The 26,844-nt window shown below is 34.7% G+C and overlaps 1 protein-coding gene across 3 annotated transcripts in view; it reads left to right on the forward strand.

The window, feature by feature from the left end:
• Nucleotides 1-26,844, forward strand: part of LOC115449669 — a 93,027-nt gene that overhangs the window by 63,192 nt on the left and 2,991 nt on the right. For 2 of the 3 annotated variants that reach the window (XM_037447544.1, XM_037447545.1), the window contains exons 4-14: nucleotides 3,552-3,938; nucleotides 4,394-4,515; nucleotides 18,698-18,967; nucleotides 19,565-19,881; nucleotides 20,118-21,674; nucleotides 21,999-22,200; nucleotides 23,107-23,241; nucleotides 23,820-23,973; nucleotides 24,393-24,534; nucleotides 25,328-25,447; nucleotides 26,438-26,627. In XM_037447544.1, the coding sequence (XP_037303441.1) occupies nucleotides 3,552-3,938; nucleotides 4,394-4,515; nucleotides 18,698-18,967; nucleotides 19,565-19,881; nucleotides 20,118-21,674; nucleotides 21,999-22,200; nucleotides 23,107-23,241; nucleotides 23,820-23,973; nucleotides 24,393-24,534; nucleotides 25,328-25,447; nucleotides 26,438-26,627 (3,596 nt within the window). The remainder of the gene's footprint in view (nucleotides 1-3,551; nucleotides 3,939-4,393; nucleotides 4,516-18,697; nucleotides 18,968-19,564; nucleotides 19,882-20,117; nucleotides 21,675-21,998; nucleotides 22,201-23,106; nucleotides 23,242-23,819; nucleotides 23,974-24,392; nucleotides 24,535-25,327; nucleotides 25,448-26,437; nucleotides 26,628-26,844) is intronic. The other variant, XM_037447546.1, reaches the window with a different exon arrangement.

Genomic DNA, 26,844 nt, shown 5'->3' on the forward strand with positions numbered 1-26,844 from the left:
TTAGAGCGTCCGGTATATTTTGGGTTTTGAGTTCACAATCGTGTTTTGTCATAGAATCCATAAAAGGATCAAAGGAATACGTTTGCAAAGGAACTCTCAAGGTTAGGTTAGGTGCCTTTTTTATATTTTAGTTTGATAAGTCGTTTTAGTTTGTTACTTAAGGCGACATTTTTTGTTGATATATCTCATAATAAAAGTGAGAGCCTTTGGCCTGTGTCTGGATAATTAACACTGTGATATTTTATTATAGATATTAGATATATTTGTAAATGTAACAATACACGAACGTGTTATGACTGCGTCAGCGTTCAAAGAATCAACATAACCAAAATAAAAACATTATTTTCTTAGATATCAAATAGAATGTATGTTCAAAAATGTTTACAGTAATTGTTCTGAGTGCTAAACTCATTTTTAAATTATAAATAATGTTGCCACAGATGTGTAAGAGCCTGAAGAATGTAATAATTATAAAAAGCGCGTACAAGAAATGATAAAAAATATAAACATACGTTTATTGCATAAGTATATTTACATTTAAGTACATATATTATATTTGCCTGCGGCTCCGACCGCCTGATATGGGTAGTTTTTCCGGGGTAAAAATTTGCGTATAGCACTCAGCAGTAATGTAGCCTATGAGTGAAAAAAAATCTAAATCAGTTCAGTAGTACCTGAGATTACCGCGTTCAAACAAACAAACAAACTCTTGAACTGTATATATTAATATAGATTCTAGCTATAAACTGTTTAAATATGCATTAATACTATAAAAACATGCAATATTTCTATATCATTTCAAGGTCTAAGTATTTGGGCATCACAAGCGTTCTCTGTTTCCTAACATGGACAATGACGTCATATTTCGGTGCGTCGCAAAATGGCGTGTTTTGCAGAAATAAACCGTGTCCTTGTTGTTTCATGTGACTTGTGGGGCCTATTAACCATGAGCATTACAGGAAGTACATTTAGAATAAAATGAACGACATGAAAAATTCATTTCTTTTTTTATATATCAGGGGACTTATTCGTATGAACTTAGTATTTTGATATGTATGAACTATGACTTTAGACTACTTTTATTTATCAAACATAAAACAATATTGCCGGTTAAAAGGACAATTGACTTAAGCGCCATTGTTGTTTCGAAAATTTTTAATTAGGTTAAAAAAACATAGAAAAATGTTTTGATTGTAAATATGTTTGAAATTTAGTGTCGAAAAAAAATGTTGCTAAGTCAATTAGCATTTCAACCGGCGATATGTATATTGTATAGTATTTGACATATTCAAACATTAAGCGCCGTATTAATAGGTACAACTAAGGTACGCTCTCAAGTGTGACATCAGCTGAGACGCTGTCAATTATAGTCAGCATTTTAATGTCGCTATAATAAACAGATATTAACATCTCATATGATGTTTTAAATCACAGAATATGACGGATTTTGACAACTGACTTTTAAATGACGCTGACTCAGGTGAAGCTCCTAAATGAATACTTATATTTGTTTATCAAATAGTTCAAAATATTAAATGTCTACTTGAGATCGATCTCATAGATGAGGTTGGTTATTAATACAGCTCTTAATAATGAAATACTAATATCGTTATTTGTGCTGATATAATAACTTAGAATACTAATTATGTTCTAGTTCCAATAAATCTGTCTAGACCGGCCTTGTAACCTTTAGTTAAAATTACAAAGGCGTAACTCGACAACGATGTTAAGTAGAATGTAATGCCTTAATTAATCCAGAATTTATTTTCACAATTAAATTCCAACCACACAATTTCCTTCGCTTGAATCCGAATTTATTTTGCAAAATCCTTAACCTTGTTGCTTATGGCTTCATTACGCATTCGGACTTCCTGGTTCCGTCCAACTGACGTTCTAGTTGCCCGCCATATTTGGTTTACGAGGTTACGTTTTGCTAGCTTTATCCTTTTGCTCAATGATGCAATTGTGGAGAAACTTTTAAATATCTCGGAGTCGGTTAGTAAAATCAATTGTCCGGTAACATTGACCTACTTGTGAGGTTTCTATGACATCGCCTCGGGTGTTAACATTTAGAATGCATTTTTGTGCTCTATTTTATAACTGCGTAGGAATAGAATGCCATTCTTTTGCCTCTGTTATATCGTTTTAAGACTGCCAGTATTATTACGAGCAGTTTTTACGTCATCGTCTAAGCAAAATATTTTTAATAGTTCTTTTTCTATGATAATTTTATTTTGCATTACGAGTACCGCAGCTTTGAAGCAAATTGGTAGACGATTTCAAACGTTAAACTAGTACAGTAATCGAACCGTATTGAAATAGCCATTTAAATGATGTTCAAAAAAGGCTTAAAGGGTCATTTTCAGATGAATACTATCAAAAAGATTTTCAAATGCATTTAAGTAGCCGTTAATGTTCCTCCTTTACTTTCGTTTACTAGCCTTAAAACGTTTCTGGGTATTGGCAGTATTGGTGTTGTATAAATGAAAAGCAATTTTGCCCTGCACGCGACGCCATTCGATCCATTAATTGGATAGTATTTAATTCATTGTTATTGTGAATGAGAGTGTGATAGTATTGCAGTAAAACGGCGGATGGTTTTAATGAAAAATAATTCTAGATTAAAAAGCAATTATTGGAACGATGCAGTCCTAAAATTGTCTCGAGTAATGAATGCCACAAGAATTATGCTGGATATAACTGGTAAAGAAGAATCAGTTATGGTGAATTCTCATGTATGCAAAACAAACCCGGTAGACAATGCCAGAAAAACAGCCAAGCCGTTGCCAGTAGCTTACATATCAAACAAATAGTTTTAGAAAATCATCTAATTTGTAACTAGCTTTTGCTCGCAGCTTCTCCGGCGAGAAATAGTTTTTCCAGGATAAAAATCCCTGTTTACATTTTCCAAGGTCTCAAACTATCTCTATACCAAATTTCATCGAAATCCGTTTGGTAATTTATCTTTTTCAAAAATGAACCAATCAGAACAAAGTGTTTTTTGAGACGCTTGCAAATTACTTATTTTGATGGTTTAATTCACGGAATTTGATTGAAGATTGAGATTGCGTCGTTTATTGAAAACAGCTGTTAGTCGTGTAATAAAATAAAGATACTGTTAGAAGTAGTGTTTTTAACCACAAGCAATATTAATCTTTACTCGGCTACACGCGAATGAAAACGAGAGCATTGTAGATTATATCAGTGGTTCAAGTATTAGTCATTAACGTTGTTGACTATGAGCAATAAGTAACTAGTTCTTTACTCCGATATAAAGGGAGGAGCCCCGCAATTATGATTATTCTAAAATATATCGTTTAAACTTCATCATACCAGCGAGAATAGTATACATAAACGTAAACACCAATTAGAATAATTATGCTAATATTTTGCTTAAGATTACGAACCAACATGAGAATGAATACAGACAAATTGATATATTAAAATACATTTATTCTAATCTTTGGTATAAATATGTATGCCTCTTTAAATTAATTCAATCATAAAGGTGTTTATATTGTATTAAATCGTTTTAATTCCTTTGTCCGCAGATCATAAAAATCCCAGAGACCAAAGAAGGTTTTATAGATTTAAATAATCTAGAGCAAAAGTTGCAAGAGAATACAGGCACTGGCAAACGCATGATTGGTTTCTTTCCAGCTGCTTCTAAATTGACAGGAGTTCTTGCTGACGATGTAGCTACCACATTACTCCTGCACCAGTATGGAGCGTGGTCTTTCTGGGATTATACATTAGTAGCTCCAACAACTACTGTTGACATGAATCCTACCTTCCCTGGAGTTGATGAGGAGATGGTGAAGAAAGACGCTATGTTCTTCAATTGTGAGAAGTTTGTTGGCGGAGTCCAAGGTCCGCATGTAGTTGTGGTGAAGAAGGAAGTGTTTAAAAATACGCCTGTCTTTTCTGAGGATGTTGAGGTTAGTACATTAAGGGATCTAAATATGTGTTAATTTTACATAGAAAGCAAATTTATTATCAATATGGTTTGCTTTGTATTGGCAATATTACAAAGTAACTATCGTAGCAATATTGATAGAAGAAATTGGAAATGACGAATAGAGGACGAGAAATAACGTTATATCAGAGATGAATAGATTTTTGCTTGATAAAGTGGCAGGAACAACAGAAGTGTTCTCACGTCGTGAATTGTAATTTTCTGCAAAGAAACGCTTTGTGCATAATGCGGTTGTTTTATTATGTATTTTAACTACTTTATACAACTCGGTAACGTCTCCATTATTCACAGCGTTGCAGCCGGTTGTAGTAATTAAATATTGTAATACAATGTTTATGGTAATAAAATGGCGGATATTAATGTAGCCATTAGCTTAATTCTCCTTTGGGTAATTATATTTATTAAATTGCTTACCAGGTTTTGAGTGAAAGGATTGAGGAGATGAAATCTACTGAGGCTGTAAGAGCTGCAATTGTGATGCAGTTGCGAGATGCTGTTGGACTCCAAAACATAGCTGATAGACAGGATAATATTACCAGGTAGGCGGAATATGTATTTCCAGACGTATCAACAGATAAAATAATACATTTATGGTACATTTCGCTAAACACGAGAATTCGCTTATAGGCGATGAACCATGTCATGTTGACTGAATTATATCTAATGCTTTATCTATATAATATGGTTATTTAATACGTGATAGAATGCTTGTCAGTCATGATTCTAGCACATTTGTGCTTTAATATTAAACACAAATAAAGAACAATATTGCCTGGTGCATCTTTATATGCATTTATATTAAAAGCTAACTCGACGCCAAGGTTGCACAAGTTTATCTAAAGCAGGCACGTTTTTCTTCAATAACATCTTAGCCTTTCAAAACTCGCTCGGGAAACTAAGATTTTATCCAATAGAAGTTGTAGTCCCCAGATTATGTCCGGAGACGTGATGGCAGTTCGCACTGATGCCATTTCAAAGCAATTTTAATTACATGATCGATTGTAACTCCACGGTAAATCTAGGGCAGGGAAATAGTATAGCATTTAGAATCGTGCAGTGGTGTCTAATTCTTATACAGTACCGATTTTTAGAAATATTCACTTAGGGAATATAAAAATAACAAACGATATGTATACGGATTTCTTCAGAATGTATCAGAGGAAGTAATTCAATATCTGTACTAGCCTATATCTAAACAATGGAAGGTAATAAATGAAAGTGTTAAACCACGCGAGCCAATTACCACAGAGCCAGTCTGGCAAGCTGAATGTTTACCTAAATTAAATGATGTTTGCGAATCGGTAGTAACTTACTGGCAACGCGAAGGAAAAACACCACAGACGGTTCACAGTGTCAACTCCGATACATTATGTTTACAAATGAAATACAAATAATGGCTCTTTGAAAGCGGCTTCACCAGTCTATTTGATAAACATCCATTGATAATTGGGATATTTATGTTAACTATAATACGAGACAGACGATGGGTGCAAACTGCAATTAATAATAATAATAATATCAGCCCTGTATTGTATACTTGCCCACTGCTGAGCACGGGCCTCCTCTACTACTGAGAGGGATTAGGCCTTAGTCCACCACGCTGGCCTAGTGCGGATTGGTAGACTTCACACACCTTCGAAATTCCTATAGAGAACTTCTCAGATGTGCAGGTTTCCTCACGATGTTTTCCTTCACCGTTAAAGCGAACGATAAATTCACAAAGAATACACACATGATTTTTTAGAAAAGTCAGAGGTGTGTGCCCTTGGGATTTGAACCTGCGGACATTTGTCTCGGCAGTCCGTTCCACACCCAACTAGTCTATCGCCGCTTTTTACTAGGCTATCGCCGCTTTTTGCTAGGCTATCGCCGCTTTTTTTTTGCAATTGCTTTAAGACTTTTTTGTTTCTTTTTATTTTGAAAGTCCTATTCATAGCATTATGACGTATGTTGACTAATATACGTTTTTATTTTTATTCTGCAATGATCTATTTACTCAAGTTTATTTATACTTTCTACAGTTTTTATTTTGGTAGTTGTGAAAGACTCGTAGCAGATACTTAAGTGTATAAATTCGAAATTTGTGAGATTTGTTTTCGAATCATTATTCATAGAATTGGTGATGATAAAGAAAATAAGATGTTTTCTATGTTTGAATTTGTACATTGTTTTATAGGTAACAGAAAATAAAAGAAATTATTTTTTGAAAACAGCATCAAAATTTATGGAGAAATAAAACAGTTATTCATATTTGAGATATTTTTGTAGCGGCGTGGTAGGTTTATCGCGTTATCTCTTTTTCACGCACGCAGCGGTATGGCCAGTGATACTCGGTGACGTCACAGTTTGCTATTACTGTTATTTGACAATTACCCATTCTAATAAATTTAAAAACCACATAATTTGTTTTGCGCGGCTTTTGATAATTCGTTTTTCCGTGACATTTTGGATGACATACGTGTTTGATAATAGTATTAAAAAATAATTAAATCACCTATTATACTAGACATTTAAATACTTAATTATACACTATTAAAAACACACATAAATTTTCGTAAAAACATTCAAGGAATAAATATAGATTTGCTCCGGAAAACTACTGAATGATATTCTCGACGAATTAGAGATTTCCGCAATCAAATTATTTCTCATATAAACGAAGTATTTTCACCTACATGCGTGAAGATATGATTCCTTACAATGTTTTTGTATTCCACATGGGTTGTTTGACCCCAATAATACGTGATGTCATCACAACGCGACTCCCACGTAGAAAAATAATCACGCAAAATAAAATTTGTTGGATTTGTCTCTGTGCTTTGGTTTTGTTTTATTTTATTGATTGATTTACTTATTTATACTTCAGTAAAACCTCCTGTTGCTGGTTATTACAATACATCAAATTACAATTCAATTTATTTTATTTTAATTTTATTTTAATTCTCATAAAAAATATATTTTCTAAAGTGGCTTTAAATAAAAAGTCAAAGGTACACCAAATTTCAAGAATATCGCTCAAACCGTTTTCAAATAAAATGTTTATATAATTTATATTTTCATAAAATTATTTATTACATTCATTTATTGTAACAAACCCAACCTTTGTCCTCTTCAATTTATATAGAAAATGTGACAATCATTTATATTTCGTCCCATTTAAATTAACCTAAATACACAATAACAAATCATAAAACCACTATAATTAATTTGAAAACATTTGTAACATAAAAAATTATGTTAGATGAAAGAAAATAAAATTTTATTTGAATCGATGGCACATGTCCAAAAGCCAGATGTCGTAAATCGAAGGTCCGTCCATTGATAAATTAGTAATGTCAATGTTTGAACGGCCCGTATTCACAAATGTTACTTAGCTAAGTACGGATACGGAGCAATGCTATGATAACAAGTTTGTTTCTCAGTACTTACAGCATGACAGCCTTCGCAGTGCGTAGGCGTAGAGGCGCTGTGATTGGCTAATATTGAGGTATAACTTTACGTCAGTCAGCTGTCACATTAACAGCTGAACAAAACAAAATAAAAATGGAAAGTAAGTACACTGTGCGTCCTCATAGTGTAGTTTGTGAATATGGGTGTTAGACTTGCAGTTTAATTTCACGCAAACACGAGCGGAAGACGCCGCTGACGATTATGCTATTCCAACATGAGCGAATTTTGCGTCATTGCACGCGTAGGTTTATTACTCCTGTTCGCACATTCGTTTATTTTTGTATAGTGACATGTAATCATTTGACGTTGTCTTTGGTTATTTACCAAAGACTATTGCGACATAATCATCCAAAAATGTAATGCCGTATGTTGCTATTTTCAATATATTCGAGTTTATAACATTTTACGAGTAAAATATAATCGGCTTTGAATTATCTATTTTAATCCTACTGTTACTGCAATTTTTGAAATAACTATTACTTTTATATATCTTTTTATAAAGATATCCTCGAATACTTCACAATTATTTTTCCAATTTATTACCAATATTATTTCAGTGCGCTACCCTCGAATGATATAAAACATACCCTGATAATACATACTATACTATATTATCTTAAAAAATACCTAAAGCTAAATGAGAAGTATGAATTAATGGAGAAATGAACGTTACTATTTGTAAATCAGTATTATCGTTATGTAACCTTGGTCAAGCCACGTTACAAAATTAGATCAAGCAGGTTAATCAAATCTCGTGGGACTTCCTACTTTAGTAAGATATCCTTGTATACGTAACGCGCCGAGATTACGGGCTTCGTGGCAAAGCCAGTCTTAATTATACGGCTTATCCTTTTATTCACAGATAAGCATTTCGGGGAAACATCAGTTAGCATGATTTGATGGCACTTTCTACATCTTTGATGTTTTATAAAATGTGTTCTTCTGTTGTCCTTTCATTGTATGTATTAAAATAGAGTTTTGTTGTTAACGCATATTCAACACCACATATAAGTAAATACAAAGATACACAGAATTTTATCAAAATAAGCAATTTGATTTAGTTAATACTAAACGTCTTCTCGATGTCCTATTTAATGGCTATAAATATTTGGCATTGGTTGTGTCGGCGGTCTAACGACTGTCTCGAGATAAGGAAAGGGGAAAAGTATTTATAGTTTTCCTAGACTAGAACTCAGTGCTACCTCTCCATGTGTTTAATACTATGGTAATTTTATCCATCAACACTGTATTTATATTAGTTTGTTAAATGTAACAACTTGTCTTCTATCTAAGAAATTAACACATGCTCATTGCGCAGGATTAGGAGCGGAAAACACAACACTGGGTCTTGAAGTTTTGTCATGGATGTGTTGCTGGGTTGCGTATTTAGGATATTCAGTTCTATAGTAGATAGGGTATGGTGGGTATTGTTACTCAACAAGCACCTTGCTCGTTTCTTTTATTGTATCCATATCAATAGCTACTTGTGAAGATATAACTTCCACGAGTCTTCCCGTTCGAGATGATATATAATTTAATGTCTGGCCATTACGATTGCGTAACAATTGTAATGTGATGCCCCAGTAGATTTTATTGCTTTTTTTATTGAGCAACTACACTTTATTTCGCGCTTCGTCATTAAGGCGCCTCGTGTTTCGTCCGGCTTTGTTTTCTTTGTTATTTTTGAGGTTATTTTTAATTTTAAACTGGAAACTCAGTAGTTTTAATGAATCGTTATGCTGTCAAAGTAAATTAAGTGTAAATGCAATTTGAGTCTGCTTTCATGACACAATGTGTTCTATTAAAACAATTCATTTATTCAGTACTCCTTCGTAAACAGACAACTTTAAATAGCGTTTAACAGTAGTAATATTATCATTTAAAAGTACTTCAGTAACAACAATTTAGGCCATAATAACTCTAGTCACGTAAATCTAATTCGGTTCTGGTAATGTTTAGGCAAACGTCTTGCATTGTAAAGCGACATTATACTACGCCGTTAAGATTTGTTGAGTCTAGTCGATTTTGTACAATATATTTGATTTTATAAGGACCGAAATCATTAATGTTAGTGAAGATAACTAACAATACGAAATAATTGTCCAGGAGACTGCACGATACACGAACGAAAACCATATAATTGAATATTTTTATCATGATAATATGTGTAACAATGAAGGGAAATAAAAGATCGTCAACTAAAATGCAGATTTGATTATTGAAACCTGAAATGTTTTACCCTTTAAGATTGAAGAAAAAAAACCATTTTAGAAGTTAGAAATAAAATCAAATGTAACTCAGGAATCTCTCGTAATTATATCAAACCGTTCAAGATAAATCAAATACCTAATATCGATAAATATTCAGAAAGAGGAAATGACTTCGCAAAAGTTCAATTGATGGAATAACGCGGCCCGTTCCGACCGACGGAGTCCCGATCATTGGGAAAATTGTAGGAAATTGTGAACTCATTCGAACTTTGTTAGAATGGAACTGACACAGTGATGTTATTTGGGATTTTGGTAATGCCCAGTGGAGCGATTAATGAGGATAATTGGGAAGAAGGGTAGTTAACTTAAAGACAATTTTGAAAAAGAAAAAGTCCCTCACCAGATGACATTATAACCTTTTTCCCCTTTTAGGGTTAGGCAGAAATGTCATCAAATACACACTTCACCAGCTCTATTAGGTTGTAATGAGGTGGCAGTCTATGGCCATTTCAAATAATATATCTGATGTAATAACATGTTTGTACAGACACGGCGAACTTCCATGCTAATAATTCTCAATGCGTGCCAGTATCGATCCAGGAGTTGCAGTGTTGTGCGAGCGAGATGACCTGAAACAAACAATTTGTGTTTGTGTTTGACATATTAAATAATTGGTAAAATGGGGTAAACAGGAAGTCTGTTTAAATCGAAATTTTTATAACTTACATTATAAACTAAGTTATTGTAATCCGAGTCTCCAATTTAGATGATATTTTTATTATGTCTGTTTCTGCCGCCAAGCAGCAGTGTGTAATCACTGTTATGTTCCGGTTTGAAGGACATTGTAGCCAGTGTAACTATTGGACATAATGAGACTTAACGTCTCATGTCTCAACTCTCAGGATGGCGAGCGCAGTGGAATACCAAACAATGCTTTGTAATTCAAGGTTGGATGGTGTTTCTACTGTTTATGGGCGGTCGTAACGCTTACCATTGGGCGAATGGCAAGCTCGTCCAGTCATTTAAAATAACAAAAAAAGCAAATTGTACTGAATGCAGACGCGCTTACTGTCCACCTGATGATAATTAGTTTCCGTGGCCCATTGACGAAGTAGAAATGGTTCCACGTAGATTAGAATTAAGTTAAGTTACCAAAGAAATTTTAAATATAAATCACGTTTCTTTTCACAATTTGCGACCTATTTTATAACACAATGTTACACTTAGGGATAAATGTGTTATAACACAATGTTACACTTAGGGATAAATGTGTTATAACACAATGTTACACTTAGGGATAAATGTGTTATAACACAATGTTACACTAAGGGATAAATGCAACACTTTTCCTTAAAAATATCTTTGTCATTCAACATTCCTACAAAGAAAATGGAAGTCAACATTTATTTCGTGAAAATCATTATTTATTACACTACGCAGTTGATTATCATATCATTTATAATCTCCCATTAATACAATTGGGTATAACCAATTGTATGTAATGAACACATTAATAATTCTTCAATAAATCATAATTCAACATTATACAACGCTTTTTTATTGGAATTTATTAAACCACACAAGTATGCAAAGCAATTTAATACATTTTATTCTGTTTTATTGGATGAATCCCTCCTAGTTGAATTTCGGTTATACTGGCCAATCTCAACGGAAATCAGCTAGGTATGCAGGAGATATTATTGTGCACAAGTGTACGCGCAATACCCTGTGTATTTTTAAGATGGAGAAACCCAGACATTCATTATTTTTGCCCAACCCGTGATGTGTGCTAGCGGTTCCGCATGAAAGAACAGTCTTGGTATAAAAGTCCCACTACCTTCTTCCCGGGTCATTAAAATAGCCAATATGTTTATCGAAGACATGGTTTATCTGTGCAAAATTTCATCCAAACCCTTCAGCTGTTATGACATTTACGTCTAACAAACATCTGAACCTCAAACACTTTCGCATTTAAATAAAATCACTATTGTTCTCCACGTCAACTCAAAATAATATTGCACAACTTTGACATGGGTATTAAACACACTTCGGTACGCCAAATGTCTTATCTTCTACACCCTTATCACACTAACCGGTATGTTTCATTATTGAGGAAAAGTTCTTGTGGGTTTTACGGCCAACCCTTTATCTCTACCCTTTTTGGGGAAACTTGTTAGCAAAAACTGCGCAACAGATGATTTATTTATTTATTTATTGGATAAGGATTGCTAACGGAGTTTACAATTATTCTTATAATAACTACACATATTTATAGCTATAATCATTTACGTAATTGTAAATCTGGTTATAAGCAATCACATTTATAAAAAAATATATGGCTCTTTTAACATATCTAAATAATAGAAAACATGAAAGAGTGTTTTTACACTGAATGACGAGACAAGCAAGCAAGTCTGATAATAAACTAGTAGGGAAATGAGTTATAAACAGTAGAAGTTAGAACTTTTAATCCAAGCACTGCGTAGCACGCAGATACAAGATATTAGTGTCATAATTTTCAGTAATTAAATTTAAAATTACCTTCAAACCATAGTAGAAAAATGTTGTCACACTCCTGACAGAAATAGAAATATATCGATAAATGACAAAGTATGATGACAAAAACACCTCAAATAAAAATATATTCCTTACAGTATATCAATAGACGCCCGCGAACTGTTAAACGAGAAGAAAATTGCGTAAAGTCGCGAGTCATGACAAGCCCGTGTACGCGGAATCGAATTCAGGTCATTGCAGTTGCGTGCGCCCTCCAAATATCGTTATACGGGTCACCGGCCGCGCCACGGTGCAACTCCGGTCAGTAACTCAATTTGCACCGATTGCTGTAGTGTGTACAGTCTATACACCGCGTCGCCAGCTCACTTTACAAGGTGCTTTGTAAATCTTTACTTGTGTTGCAAAAATGAGATGAAAAATTTGCATGTTGATAAAAATTTTAAAATACAACAATCATGGTTCCCCCTTTATTTATCTTTCGGTATTATAAAATTTTCACTGAAAAAGATTTAGAAATATGTGATATTTATCATTTAATTTCCATATAGAACTTTGTATTGGGGAGCCAGCGACGTTTTGTTGTATGACTCTAGTTCATTTAATTTTTTTAATGTATATATGTAACCTCCTCCTTTTTTTGAAGTTGGTTAAAAAAGGAGAATAGGTTTTAGTGTAATTGAAATACACTCAGAGCCAACAGTAGCAGATATAATAAGTAAAATGTTTTGTCTCACCTTTCTGGTGTTAAATATCACTTAACGTAGCAAAAAATTGATTACCTCGGCGTATACAATGTTTAGTAAGTAGAGTACAAAAAAAGATGTGGTTCTGCAAGGCATTATAATACGGAAAGGATTTTCTTTGTAAATGACCTTAGAGTGCAAAGTGAAATATTTTAGTAAATTGTAAAATAGGTTAGTAGGTAACTTATCTACTGCATCTGTGGAAGCAAGCCAAGCGTCGGACTGTCTGCGAAACTTGTGCGTTTTAGAACTTCCTTACTGTTGTAATGCAACTGTATTGTAAAATGTAGTTGGAAATAGATCGTTGCTACGCGACTGGTGCTCGAACAAATTGCGTGTCAGACGCAATATTTGCACGCACTCGACAATATTGCACAGTTTACGATTATTAATAAACGCATGTCAATATTACGTGCAAATTAAAATATTTAAACTTGTTTTCGTACCTTAGCGCGTTTGGACTTTAAATTAATATTTTATTACTTGAAATTCGTTTCGTAAATTCCATTTAAAAATACAGCATTAATTATATTATACTTATCACTACATTTTCTAAGCATTAGTAACAGAATGATCACAAAAAAATATTATACTTTTTATAATAAATTTTTAAACATGTCCTAATCCACTCTCTTTGTGAAGTAACGAGTTTGTCAACCTCAATTCAGTTTATAAAATAAAAAAGTAATTCATGAGTCCAAAATATACCACAATTTCATTGTTCGCGATTTTATTTGATTCACTATGGCCTCAATACATACAATAAAAGAAAGATGACATGAACCTTTCTCCGAATCAACATCAGTTTGCAAATTTCAAAACTATGAATCCATCTGATCATAAACATCAAATGACACGTTTCCAAAAGAAATGGCACAAGGAGAGAAATAGCTCAACGCAATAAACTATTTGTGTCATTCCGAACAGTCCAGTTCGAAGGAAAACGACGAAAACAATTCGTACAATAATTCATTGTGAAAAATTGGTGAAACAAAACTTCGAAATTTCCAATTTGTTACATGTTTGTGTATTCTGATGCGTTTAGAACAAAACATGGAAGGAATTAAGTTACAAAGTATACTAAATTGTCACTTGCAAATTCTAGATATTACTTTAGGCAGTGCAATTTTTTTTAGTATTTGCTTTGGAAGCAAAGTTTTAAACATCAAGAGTATTATATTGGTTAATAAGTATATAATTAATGAGCTGTTAATCTTAGAATCATAGAAATTAAAATGCTCTATATCTATATTCATAAGAAAAATACATAATTAATGTTCCGATGGATAAGTTTTCTCCTAATATACCTAGGAAATGAATTGAAAATTGAATTATAATGCTAGTTCTACGTCAGAAGGACTATATTTAAATTCCAAGATTCGATAATATCCCGAATTTATGACTGTGAAAACAAATGCATTGGAAATAATCTTATTCATTTGTACGTAGAGACTAAACTAGGTTAACGTGACAATTCATTATAAGTCTTAAATTCACTTACCTCAGTCTTTACATTATCCACTAAAAATACAAGTAAATGGAGCTATTTTTATCGAAGCTTGTTTAAAATGAAATAAAATGCTTAAGTTAACCAATTTCTTTATTTTACGACTTGCATTCCATTGCTACGGTCTTTTATAATACTTTATGGTATAAATTGTGATTTGTACGATGTTTGTTTCTTTATCGCCAATTACTTATATCTCATTTTGTTCCAATGACTTGATGAAAAATAATTTCAATTCTTTCTTTACTTAGACCACATTCTAATTTAGTAAATAGTTTTTTAAATATTAACTTCAAAACAAATTCAATTGTATTTAAGTATGCTATGGTAAAGAAACGTAAACAGGCAGTAAAAGGGGCCTTCAATCAGCCAAAACTTCATAAACACAATGCCGGAACACATCCTGAATGCACGGATGAATCACGCGAACTGACATGAATTTATCGTTATGGCTGCTTTCGAAAGCATTTTTCACGGTGAAACATATTTGGGAAATAGACTACGGAAGTGTACGATTGAATATGATTTTATTTCATTTGTGTCGCAATACTTTTACGGTAAAATATGGGATGCGAAAAACAAATTGGTTTTATCAACTTTCTGTGTAGGTTGGAACGTTTTAGTTAACGTAAATCATGGTTTTACATGAAAACACATTCTTTTGACTAAGTTTTAACTATATAGAATAAATCGCCGTTATTAGACATAAATCTATTGATTTTGGAACCAGTGCAAATCTTATAAGAGAACGCCAACAAATCACTTGAGAAATAAATTCACAATGCCCTGTAAATGCCAATAAAAATTGGAGCCAGTCTCCGTACAGCATATTATGAAAGCTGTAAAGTTAGTTATGGAAATTTCATTGGCAAGGTAACTCCTGATCCTTCCGAGTTACATAACTTAGGGGAAAACAATGGCGTCGCATTGCTGGCTCGAATCCTGGAGTAACAAACTTTGAAATAACATTATTGTTTTCATAAAATCATTATATAATATTGTATGTCTTTCTTAAGTTAGCTAAGAGAGAAATCCTACGATGATGTCATTATTATAACTTGCATTTAAAATGAACAAGTTAACAGATTAAATCTCCTATGAATATTAACAACTTGTTGAAATTCTATACTCTTTTCCTAAAGACTATTTTAAACTATTAATGGGAATGTCATCAGTTAGTCTTCAAGTAATCATTATGCCTTGAAAGAGATCTAGTATTTTCGATAAAAAACGTTTAAATAGAGTCCTCCCTACACAAATGCATAAACTGGAACGGTAACCATGCGAAGGGACGGCAGTGGAAGTATGACGACACTTTTTCCACAATCGCATTTGATATCTGTTTCATGGTCAACAAGGGACAGGTTGTTGGGGAAATGATGGATGTCCCCATCGACTCATGATACGTCATCGTCAAATGTGTTTACAACCATTATGTACTTGATATAAATTAATGTATTTTGATGTCAATTGATATATTGTTATACATATTTCAGCTATAACAAAGCTCGTATAATGTAGTGACGTAGTTTATTGTTGTGGCCCAAATATCCAGGAATGACGTCAAGATGCCTCCAAAGGTGCGATAATGGATGTACTGTAAACACATACTCACGATTCCGAAATTTTGAAAATGTTTGCTCAAAGCGTTCATATGAATCATTCTGATAAGTCTTGTTTATACAAAGTGAGTTCTTTAATATCTGAGACTACACCAATACGCTATTTATTAGAAGATAAAACTTTAACGATCTTTCTACAACGCAACAGTGTATTCAATGCCCAAGCTTAGTCACGATTTGTTACTTTTTTAATACTTCTATATCAGTTCTTACTTAATGTTTTTATTGTTAGTCATTAACACATGGTTTAATATGTATACTTTAATACTTACCGGTTTTGTAATTTGTTCAAATCTACAAACTTTAATTGGATTAACAAATGGAGAAACAGACGATTGTATCCAATGCAAGACTAATCCGCATTGGCAATCACCCAGACGTATACGGACATACATCGGAGTGGTGTTGTGAGACCTCAGTTCTTGTATCGATAGCTTTATGTCTCTGCCGACCTAGTTCTGGCAGCGTTGAATGATCGTGTTGACAGATTCTATTGGCAGCGATTAAAATACTTTTGAAAAGGTCTGCGTTTAGTGTTACAGCTTCGAATCTATATCTATCGGTTATCTGTAGGTTTAGATTTTATATTGACTTTCCTTTAGCTAAGAATGTAGATTTTTTTAAATATATAGTATCGTATTCAAATTATCGCTTAAATGTAGATTGTATCAGAATGTATATTGAATTTCCTTAAGCTAAGAATGGAGATTTTTTAAATATATAGGATCATATTCAAACAATGTTTCGTTTATTTTTGTGATAAATTTAGCTGTCTATTATATGCAAATTTTCTCATTGGAATAATTAAGAATTCTGAATTTTGAACACTATTTTTCAGTGTAGTACAAATAACTTCTAATTTTGTCTAGGCATGGTCGTGTTGTTTGCAATAAAAAGTAGTTGATTAGCTTCACTGTTCATAGTTAGTCGCGAGTCCACAGCGTTGTGTAGCTACTAGCTTGTCATTATTACTGTGATAATAAATATTATCATTTTATTTCTTGTTAATTTTTGTGTAAGAATTGCTTATCATTATATTAATCTGTTAATTAAGATTTTGTAACGTCATAATACATATACATATACATTTATAATTATAGCGTAATAGATTTTCTTTAGAACAATTATCAATGTATGATATTGTTATTTAGTATTGAAATGTTTATTAGTTCAATGTAGTTAAACATGAAACATTAATTCAAACGAAGAAATCGCTTGGCAATGATGAAGAGATTTCTTGTTAATCACCTGGCTGATGTCACTATTTTAATCGACGTATTTAATACCTCATTGAACTGTCCTTAGGTTCATTTTCCCGTTAAAATTATGGAAGAATCGATTTAGCGACTATCAATGGGAATTAGACGTCAAAACAGAACATAAAGTTCAAAGTTCAACGTCGGTTATAAATAGTACAGTTGCATATTTGCATTTACCGTCGGAACCGTTTTCGTTTATCCCGTAGCATAATCTTCCATCATTTCCTCAATTGTCTTCAGGTTATTTCAGTCTATTACCAATCCTAGGTCACAAAACGGATTTCAATACCGTATCATGCACTCTTTGTATAACAATTACCTTCCTATTTAATAATATCGTGTTCGCATTTCCTATATTTTACTGCATATTATTAAACGTGATGAACATAGTCATGTTATAAATTAAAATGAGTTTAATGATGTTCACGACTACGGCAAAAAAACAACATTTAAATTAATTTACATACAATAACAATTAAGTAGTAATCTATTAGTCATACTTGAATAGTAAACACTCGTCTATGAACAGTAGATTTCTTGACATTATTATTTATCTTTATCATCGTGTTCAATTGCGTTTGTATTCTTACCCCCTTATTCATAGACGTTTTTTTTTTATCTGAGGACCGAGTAAAGCTGTGATAACAAGTCTATTTCTCAGTGCCGACGGCATGGCAGCCTTCGCAGTGCGTAGCCATATGGCCATTGTCATTGGCTAATATTGTTGTTAGTTAGGGGTTAGTTTTTCCACGTTTTATGAAAAACATTTTATTACTACATTTCGTGTTACCAAACATGCTCATTACGTAAAACCTTGTCCAAAACCTGATAGCGAAAGATTTAAGACTTCCCGAAACCCGGAAATATATAACGTTGCCAAGTGTTTATTGAGATGTACGGTAACTTGGCACTAACCGAAAACCTAGACCAAATTCTCAGAATTATAAATTAAAAGGTACTCGGAATTGTTCATTAACTTTAACAGTGGATTTAAATCAATGTAATTTTTTGTAAATAAGCGCATCTTCAAGAGTAAATTGTTACAACATAGTAGCACCAATTATCGATCTTGCAGTTTCAATATTTGCTTCTAAATTATCATCCGCCAACGAAGTGGATGCTGCAAATAAACTTCGTATCAATATTGACGTATTTCGTCAATTAGCTTAGAATTGCTAGCGCAAGGTCTTTGTCTTGGTAAACAGGGCATAGTAACAACTAGTATGACTATAATTGAGGAAAATAATGTTACTGGGCGATATTAAAACTTAAATTACAATTTACATATCCGATATTAATGAATTAATAAAGGTAAAATTCGTAATAATTGGTTTGCTGCAAATAGCAATCTGTTTTACGAAAATTGAACTTATAGCAAATACAATTATTTATCCTATTATCAAATTGTTTCAGACAAGTCCTTTCTCACATCAAGAATATACCGGAGTTGATTCTCCTCGGCAACGTGTCTCCCACTGTTCGAAGACTGCCCATCTTCTCGCTCATGGTCAAGCATCCTAGAGGGACGTTCCTACACCACAACTTCGTCTGTGCAGTCCTCAACGATGTATTCGGTATCCAGGCTAGAGGAGGACTTAATAGTAATCTCAACTATGGCTCCGACGTCTTGGGAATAGATGACCAACTACTGAAAGAATATGAAAAGTTACTGGACGTTGAAGCGTGAGTAGCAAACTTTTTCCAACTACAATAATTCAAAGATAAAGATAACTGTTTATTACGAAACTAATTTGTTAGTATAGCAAATATCCAAAATAAAACTCTATATATCTTTGAATTATCTTAGACGAAGATCCACGAAAACTTGCTGGCATTAGTTAGACTTAAAGGTCAAGTTCAATAATTTGCGTGGGTTGTTGTTGAAACAAATTATGTCAGTATTTGTATATATAATCTGCTGTTCAGTGTTAAAAAAGCGTTGGAGTGTGTGCAGATTAGGTAATTTTAAGAAGCATTAAGATTCGTCAAACATAGATTAAATATACACAAAAACTAGCAATTTATTTGGCACGAACATAATTGGTATCATGTATAATGAAACTGTAATATTTGGTATTGCGCATGCCATATAATTAACTATATTTGTTTTGATCGTTAGAAATCCATTGCAAAATATCCATTCACATTCCACGCTCTATTGCGCTTAAAAATACCTTACATTTAAAATATTGTTTTGTTATGAACAAGTGCTAATTGCGCGTGAAGGCCAGGCGGTCGTAAACTCTACGTGCTAATAAATCAAAGCAATTCGTATTGCAGACAAAAGGAGATCGCGCGGGTTCGGAAACTAAGCGATGTCAAAGCACCAGAAGTACCCATACACAATGAGCATTTGCGTCCAGGGTTCTGCAGGGTTTCGCTGCCGTACTTCATGTCTGATACGGAGCTGGCTTTTGTCCTGGAAGCGTTGAAGATGGTGGCGACTGAGGGCTGGAAGATCCTGCCGCAGTATGTCGTTAATCCAGAGACGGGTCAGTGGAGGCATCATTCATGCTCAGTCTTGAGAGACAGGAAGTCTTTACATGCGCTCAGATTTAATGGTGGGAAAGTGACTATGAGTGAAAGAAGGATTTCTGGTGAGTGTTATACATCATTACTTACAATACTATAGTCTAAACTACTACAATACTATAGTATAGTATAGGTGATAAAAATAAAATAGAATTATATTTTTTAGGATGCGGATTTGCACTAGTATAGATACTTGACTCTAACGAAATAAAAATTATTACATTTATTAATATGAAATAAGATATCGTTTTTATTAGATATGTAGATAATCTTATTTTACTTTCTCTTCAAACTATTACAGGTCCCGGAATTTTCCCTCAAACTTTCACGGAGTGTTTGCAGACTGCGAGAAACTTATTCAATAGAGCTAGAAAGTTGGCAATGAAATGTTCTACCGCTGAACCGGAAGTCAGTTTCAATCCGCGCATAGACTATTTGCGTTGGTTCATGTTGCCAAAAGAGGCTCATGATCTGTTATTAGGTCGCTCGGCGAATGTCAAACATATTGTGCCATTTGACCCATCAGGGTACACTGGAGCTAGAAAGAGTCTACATCTCTCGCGATCTTCCATAACTTCTTCACCAATACTTGGATCGTCGGCAAGACATTTCAGTCTTTCCGCTATAGACGACTGTCAAATATTTAGGTTAAAACAGAAGACAAAATTCTATTCCCGAGAGTCAAGTCTCAGAGAATCGCACAAGGAAGGCACGGTAACAAATACACCACCAGTGCAATTTGCTGTTGGTGAATCAGTTTCTCCATTGCGATTGGGGCCTTCAAAGCAACCATTGTTAGTGAGGTCCCGGTGCTATAGTCTTGGATCTGACACTCCTCCAGTACAACTGAGCGCACAAACTAAAATGAACTTGGGCTTGAAAGAAACAAGTCCGAACAATGTCATTGAGAAAACAAATAACTTCTGCAATTGTGGAAGCCAAACCGATCTATTCTCATTAGATGATCCCATGATCTCACCAGGAAAATCATTCCCGTACAGCACACAAAGCAGTACGTCTATGTCTGACTGTAGCCAAGTCGGCCGTTCATCTCCTACCACATCATTAACGTCTCACACTTCAGATGATCTTCATGCTTACGTTAAAGAGATGACCAAAGAAATAGCGACGGAAATAAAGTCTGAAATAAGGGAGGTAATATCTAAAGTGGACGACATTTTGGAAAATTCTGATGCCGTCGAACAATCCAATTTGAGCATAAATTCAACTTCTAGTCAAAATGAAAAGAATTCAGTATCGGTTATCGACGTGGCTGAATACTTAATGGGAATGTCGAGGGAGATGGCTTCAGAAGTAAAGCACGAAATTCGCGAAATGGTTAGTCAAGTGGATGAAATGATTTCTCCGGATTACGTAGGAAACTGCGCGAGGAAGAGTTCTCCTCCTCAAACTGGGCGCAGAAGAATTGGCTCGGGGCCCGAATTGGGACTAGATTTGAGTAAGACCACACAAAGTCTGAGGAAGTGTCCTACAAGCCCAGTCCTTCCATCTCAATATGACGAAGAGAATGGTCGTTATTGTAAACTATCACCTCCGTCGCCGAAATCATCTCAGTGCACGCCTTCCCATGAGGCGTCTGGACCCAACAGCATCTCATTCAACTCAAGTGAAACATCTACTCCAGACACGATCATCCAGGTCGTCACTACTCAGAACTCGCCAAATCTTCCAAAGTCTTTAAGCTCAAATAAATTGTCTGACGACGAAGCAAGCTGCAACGATATTAACTGTAGACACTGCTGCATTAAGAAAACTTGGTGCCAAAACCCTTCAGTCAGTTCACAAGACAGCGGGATTAACATGACCTTCACAGAAACTGATTCATATTTAGATTTTGGTAAGTATCACATAAACTTTAAATGTCTTCAATAGAATATATTTGTTTGAATCGAAACTAAACACTGCCAATAAAAGTAGCTCGTCGTTTCCAGTGGAGACCGATTGCGTCCAGAATTGCTATGGAACCAGTTTATATGTTACTGCTTTTATGGTAATTTATATTTATATGTTTTTTATTAGTTCTGATATGGCTTGTTTTATATATTGTGCTACTGTCGCGTAATAAAGGTTTATTGTATAATAACATATAAATTTCTATAATTCACAAGCCTATTTTAAATTTGCCATAGTGTAGGTTTTTAATTAAAGCCTTTTTCCTCAGATCCTACGCACAAAGGAAGAAAACTTCAGGGTAGACTGAGAATGTGCCAAAAGCACGAGAAGAATGAAGTGCCAGATATTATCGAAGGTGTGCCAGTTTGTTCTGGAGATCATATAACGAGACCTGTCAAGAGATACGACACAGCTACTGATCCTGCCAGGATCGCGTTCCAGATGCCAGATGATGCTGACAGACAGAACAGGTAAATCCTTGAAGTATAGCTACATTTATATGTTATCTAGCATTTTGCAAAATTGGTGTTTATTATAAGATATGTAATGTTCCCTTTCTGAAATTTCAAAAAATTATAACTTATCTGGATTATTAAGAAAATAATTTCAAACTTTTGTGGTGCGTATCTATAAGCTACATCAAGCCTTCTAGCGCCATCTGTTAACATTTGTCGAATTTAACTCGTTACGCAATGCAACAATTCACGCCAATTTCATAATCCAATAAAAATTTATATCATGAAAAATAATCCATTAACATCAATTAATTTTCTGAAACTGTCACTCGTTGCGTAAACACATCCATTGAGACACGTAACCGCATTTCAGAGGTTAATAAACTCTGTAATATATCGCTGGAAACATCCGACTTGGCTATTTCTTTGATGAACTTTTTAATGGGTGAAAATTATCTTTTGGCTCTTGGCATTCAGTCAAACGTCTCCGTGACGTCTCGTTATTCACAAAAGCAATATCTCAACGCGACAGCGCATCGTAACTTGGCGAAACACGCTCACAAAATTCATTTTAATAGGAAATATTAACAAACCCGGATGTGACTATATGGTTATTTTAGACTGACATTCGCTATTTTTATATGGATGTGTGGGAAATTTAAATGAACAGTGATTCAAGTTACGTAATTATCAATAATTCGGTACACAAAAAATTTGGGATTAGAAATTTAAATGGCGAATAATAACTGAAATATTCTCCCAAAAATCAGAGAGGTCGAGCCTCAGTTTGCGGTCTCTGACATAAAAAAAAAACAAAATCGTTGGAGCTAGTACCGCTAGAAGCCCTTTAAATATACGAAAATTATCATGAGATTCCCTTGTAGTTCTATCTAATAGTATATCAATAAACATTTGACGCAGGGCGGCCGCGATCGTAGATTCAAAGAGATCAAGTCGCTCGTCCAACGCCTCGTCCAGTTGTTCAGACCGCAGCTCTCGCTCCAGCGGTTACGGGACCGACCAGAGGCCTCAAGACGAGCGCTTCTATGACAGGAGGTTAGTCTAGCGCTCGATAATATCTAGCATCTATCTAGATTCTTGTAAAGCAGGGGACAGGAGATAATGAATCATATTCTAAAGTTACTAATATACATTTTCATATTGTCTAACTCAAAAGCATGTTAAAGGGATAATGTTTTTAATCAATGTTTGCATTAATTACATTTGTGCACACAATCCTTTCATGCTCTTCTATCGCTTTGTGCCTCTTTATTTATTTCTTAAGAATATAGATACCTAGCCAAAATTACCAAACATGGTATATTGACATAAAATAGACAAGGGTCTGTGATAACATTTAAATCTTCAAAGAAAAGACAAATTAGATACAGATTTTCATCACCATTTAGAAAATTATCAATATTCAATTCCTTATTGATGATTATCTCACCTCGAGTAGCTGTTGTGTGTAATTTAAACATAAAATTATACAATAAATTATATATAATATGTTTTCTCTGACATCTATTTTTCGATTTCATTAAAATTGTAAAGATGTGTTAGTGTGTCATTTACATCATTATTAATTATTGTGATAAAAATAAAATGCATTAATTATTATATTTTGTTTTCAGCATGTCCGAGTGTCGTACCTTCAAACCGGAGTTCTGGGAGGAGGAACCAGACGACAGCAGCGCTTGCAGTGACAACTCCCTCACTGACTTCACGTTGGACGACGAGGGCAAGTGGCAGTGCCCTCCCAAGCCTATCTGGAAGGCTACCGTCGAGGTAAGAATCATCACATTAGCTGCATTGATAAGTTTGATATTATTGATCATGGTAATAATTATTCTCAGCAAGCATATTCAACATGTTTAGAAAAGGAATAAATTGAGGAAAAGTAATCTGCTTACATTTCTGTGGTATTTGTTGCAATAACAGTTGTTAATAGAGATATTGTTTGAAAATAAAGAACTAATATATAATGGTTTACACTGGATTTTTTTATTTGATATAATATACTTGAATACTTTAAAGGCGATTGTTACTGATTCTTATATATTTTTTGACTGGTATGAATTTTATTATACTGGTAACTCTACAACGAACTTTTTATTTATCCAATATTCCATCAATCTTTGATCCAGGGCTTTCTACCACCTAAAATTTCAAGGAACATAATTTTGAATACTTTTTCTCGTATACAGGCTATCCAGGAGTTCAACATGGTGCGTCCCGGAGACAAGGTCCTGGTCTGCCTGTCCGGGGGCCGGGAGTCCATCGCACTCCTCCACACGATGCATCAGTATCAGTTCTACGCCAGATCTAAAGGGATCCATTTCAGTATTGGTGAGTATTTCTACCGTATTATTGTTTTGTCTGAGAAGCGGCGATAGCCTAGTTGGTTGTGGATCGGAATGCCGAGACGAATGTCCGCAGGTTCAAATCCCAAGGGCACATACCTCTGACTTTTCTAAAAAATTATGTGTGTATTCGTTGTGAATTACCGATTGCTTTAACGTTGAAGGAAAACATCGTGAAGAAACCTGCATACCTGAGAAGTTCTCTATAGGAATTTTGAGGGTGTGTGAAGTCTACCAATCCGCACTAGGCCAGCGTGGTGGATTAAGACCTAATCCCTCTCAGTAGTAGAGGAGGCCCGTGCCCAGCAGTGGGACAGTATATAATACAGGGCTGATATTATTGTTTTGTCTGATATTTAGTGCTGTGACACATAATTTACGTAGTTATTAGAGTTCCTGAATGCAAGATTCGAGACAGTACAGCTACTTTTAGACATTGCGTTGCTTAATGAAAACATATAACACATCTTTTTTCGTAAGATCGGCAACATCATACTTTCAGTGAGAAAAACACTCCCGCACACTACCTCTTTCGCACTAAACTATAAAATGATAATAATATTAGAAAACGAAAACAAATTTTTGGCGAAAATATTCGTAGACGATTTTTGGCACAATTTTAGCAGAGGTAAAGACGAATGTGTGGTTCCATTTAGCAACATAATGGGAAAATCATCTTGTAGATAGGACTATCAATTTGTCTAGCCAAGCAGTAACACGTTACTGCGCACACACTCTCACTACATTTGAGGTATTTAATGGTTATTTTTTTAATCCAGGTGCTCTATACGTACACGAACCTTCCGCCCAAGTCGATCCCCTGCATTTGATGGCGTATTGCAAATCTCTTGGAGTCAAATTCATATACCAAGATAAATTGGAAGAAGATGAGTGCCAAAGTAAGTATTTTTATTGTTTACAGCATGTATTGTAATAGCATTTTAAGGAGCTGTCCTGTAACTTGAATGTACTTAGCGTGTGTTTTAATAGCATTTTAAACAGCAGTTCTGTAGCCCGCAATAATAGTATTTATTTAGGTATAGGATAAAGGCCTTAACATATAGTGCATTAACATATAGTGGATTGACTACTTTGCATTTAACGTTTTGCATTGCTGTTGCATTTTATGCAGTGAAAGGATATTCGGGAGCAGTCGTAACTATAATTATTGTAGGCACTAAAGTCTGTATTATTGGCATCATAGAACTATGATCAATGATAACCCTTATCAGGCGTATGTCCAGTTTCGAACATGCCGATGTATTTGTGCCAAATGGCAATAACTATCTACCACCACTTAATATAACATTTGTTTCACTGTATGTATATAATATAAAAATGAATCGCTGAATGTCTTGCTAAGCGCAAATCTCGAGAGCAGCTGAACCGATTTCGCTTATTCTTTTTTATAATATTCCTTAAAGTACGAAAATGGTTCTAACGGAGAAAATTTTTAAAAAAATGCCTGAACAAGTCTAAAAACAACACTTCTATATTCCCATACGAAAGATTCGTAACAATACTTAAAACTCAATTTGAACTTTAATACAATACTATAAAGTTTGAGTGGTAGTTGAGAGGTTCCGGGATCACTCTATCTATTACAACTTAGGTAATGTTTGTTCGTATGGAAGTATCCATCACGCCTAAACCACTGAAGCATCGGAATGTTTGCCGGCAAACATGACAGCTACATGACATTTACGTGTGTCACGGGAATGTAACCTTAAATACTACATAATAAGATTATTTTTCCGTGACACGAGTAATGTCATGTAGCTGACATGTTTGCCGGCAAACATTCCGATGCTTCAGTGGTGTCCATATGTGGACTGTTGGCGGTACGAAGTTCGCCAGGTCAGCTAGTCTATAAGTATGTTGTGGTTCAGGCAGTCGCCGCGGCCACATCTCGCGCTGGGCGCGGCGCGGCGTGCGGCGCGCGGCCTACAGCGCGGCGCGCGCGCACGGCTACGGCGCCGCCGCGCTCGCGCACACGCTCGACCACGCCGCCACCGCCTTCGTCGCCTCCGCCATGCACGCCGGGGAGCTCAGCACCATGAAGGCGCATTACAGAATCAGGTATATCATAATATCAGCCCTGTATTATATACTTGCACACTACTGAGCACGGCCTCTACTACTGAAAGGGATTAGGCCTTAGTCCACCACGCTGGCCTAGTGCGGATTGGTAGACTTCACACACCTTCGAAATTCCTATAGAGAACTTCTCAGATGTACAGGTTTCCTCACGATGTTTTCCTTCACCGTTGAAGCGAACGATGAATTCACAAAGAAT

Source organism: Manduca sexta, chromosome 7 (assembly GCF_014839805.1).
Source record: "Manduca sexta isolate Smith_Timp_Sample1 chromosome 7, JHU_Msex_v1.0, whole genome shotgun sequence".
NCBI lineage: Eukaryota > Metazoa > Arthropoda > Insecta > Lepidoptera > Sphingidae > Manduca > Manduca sexta.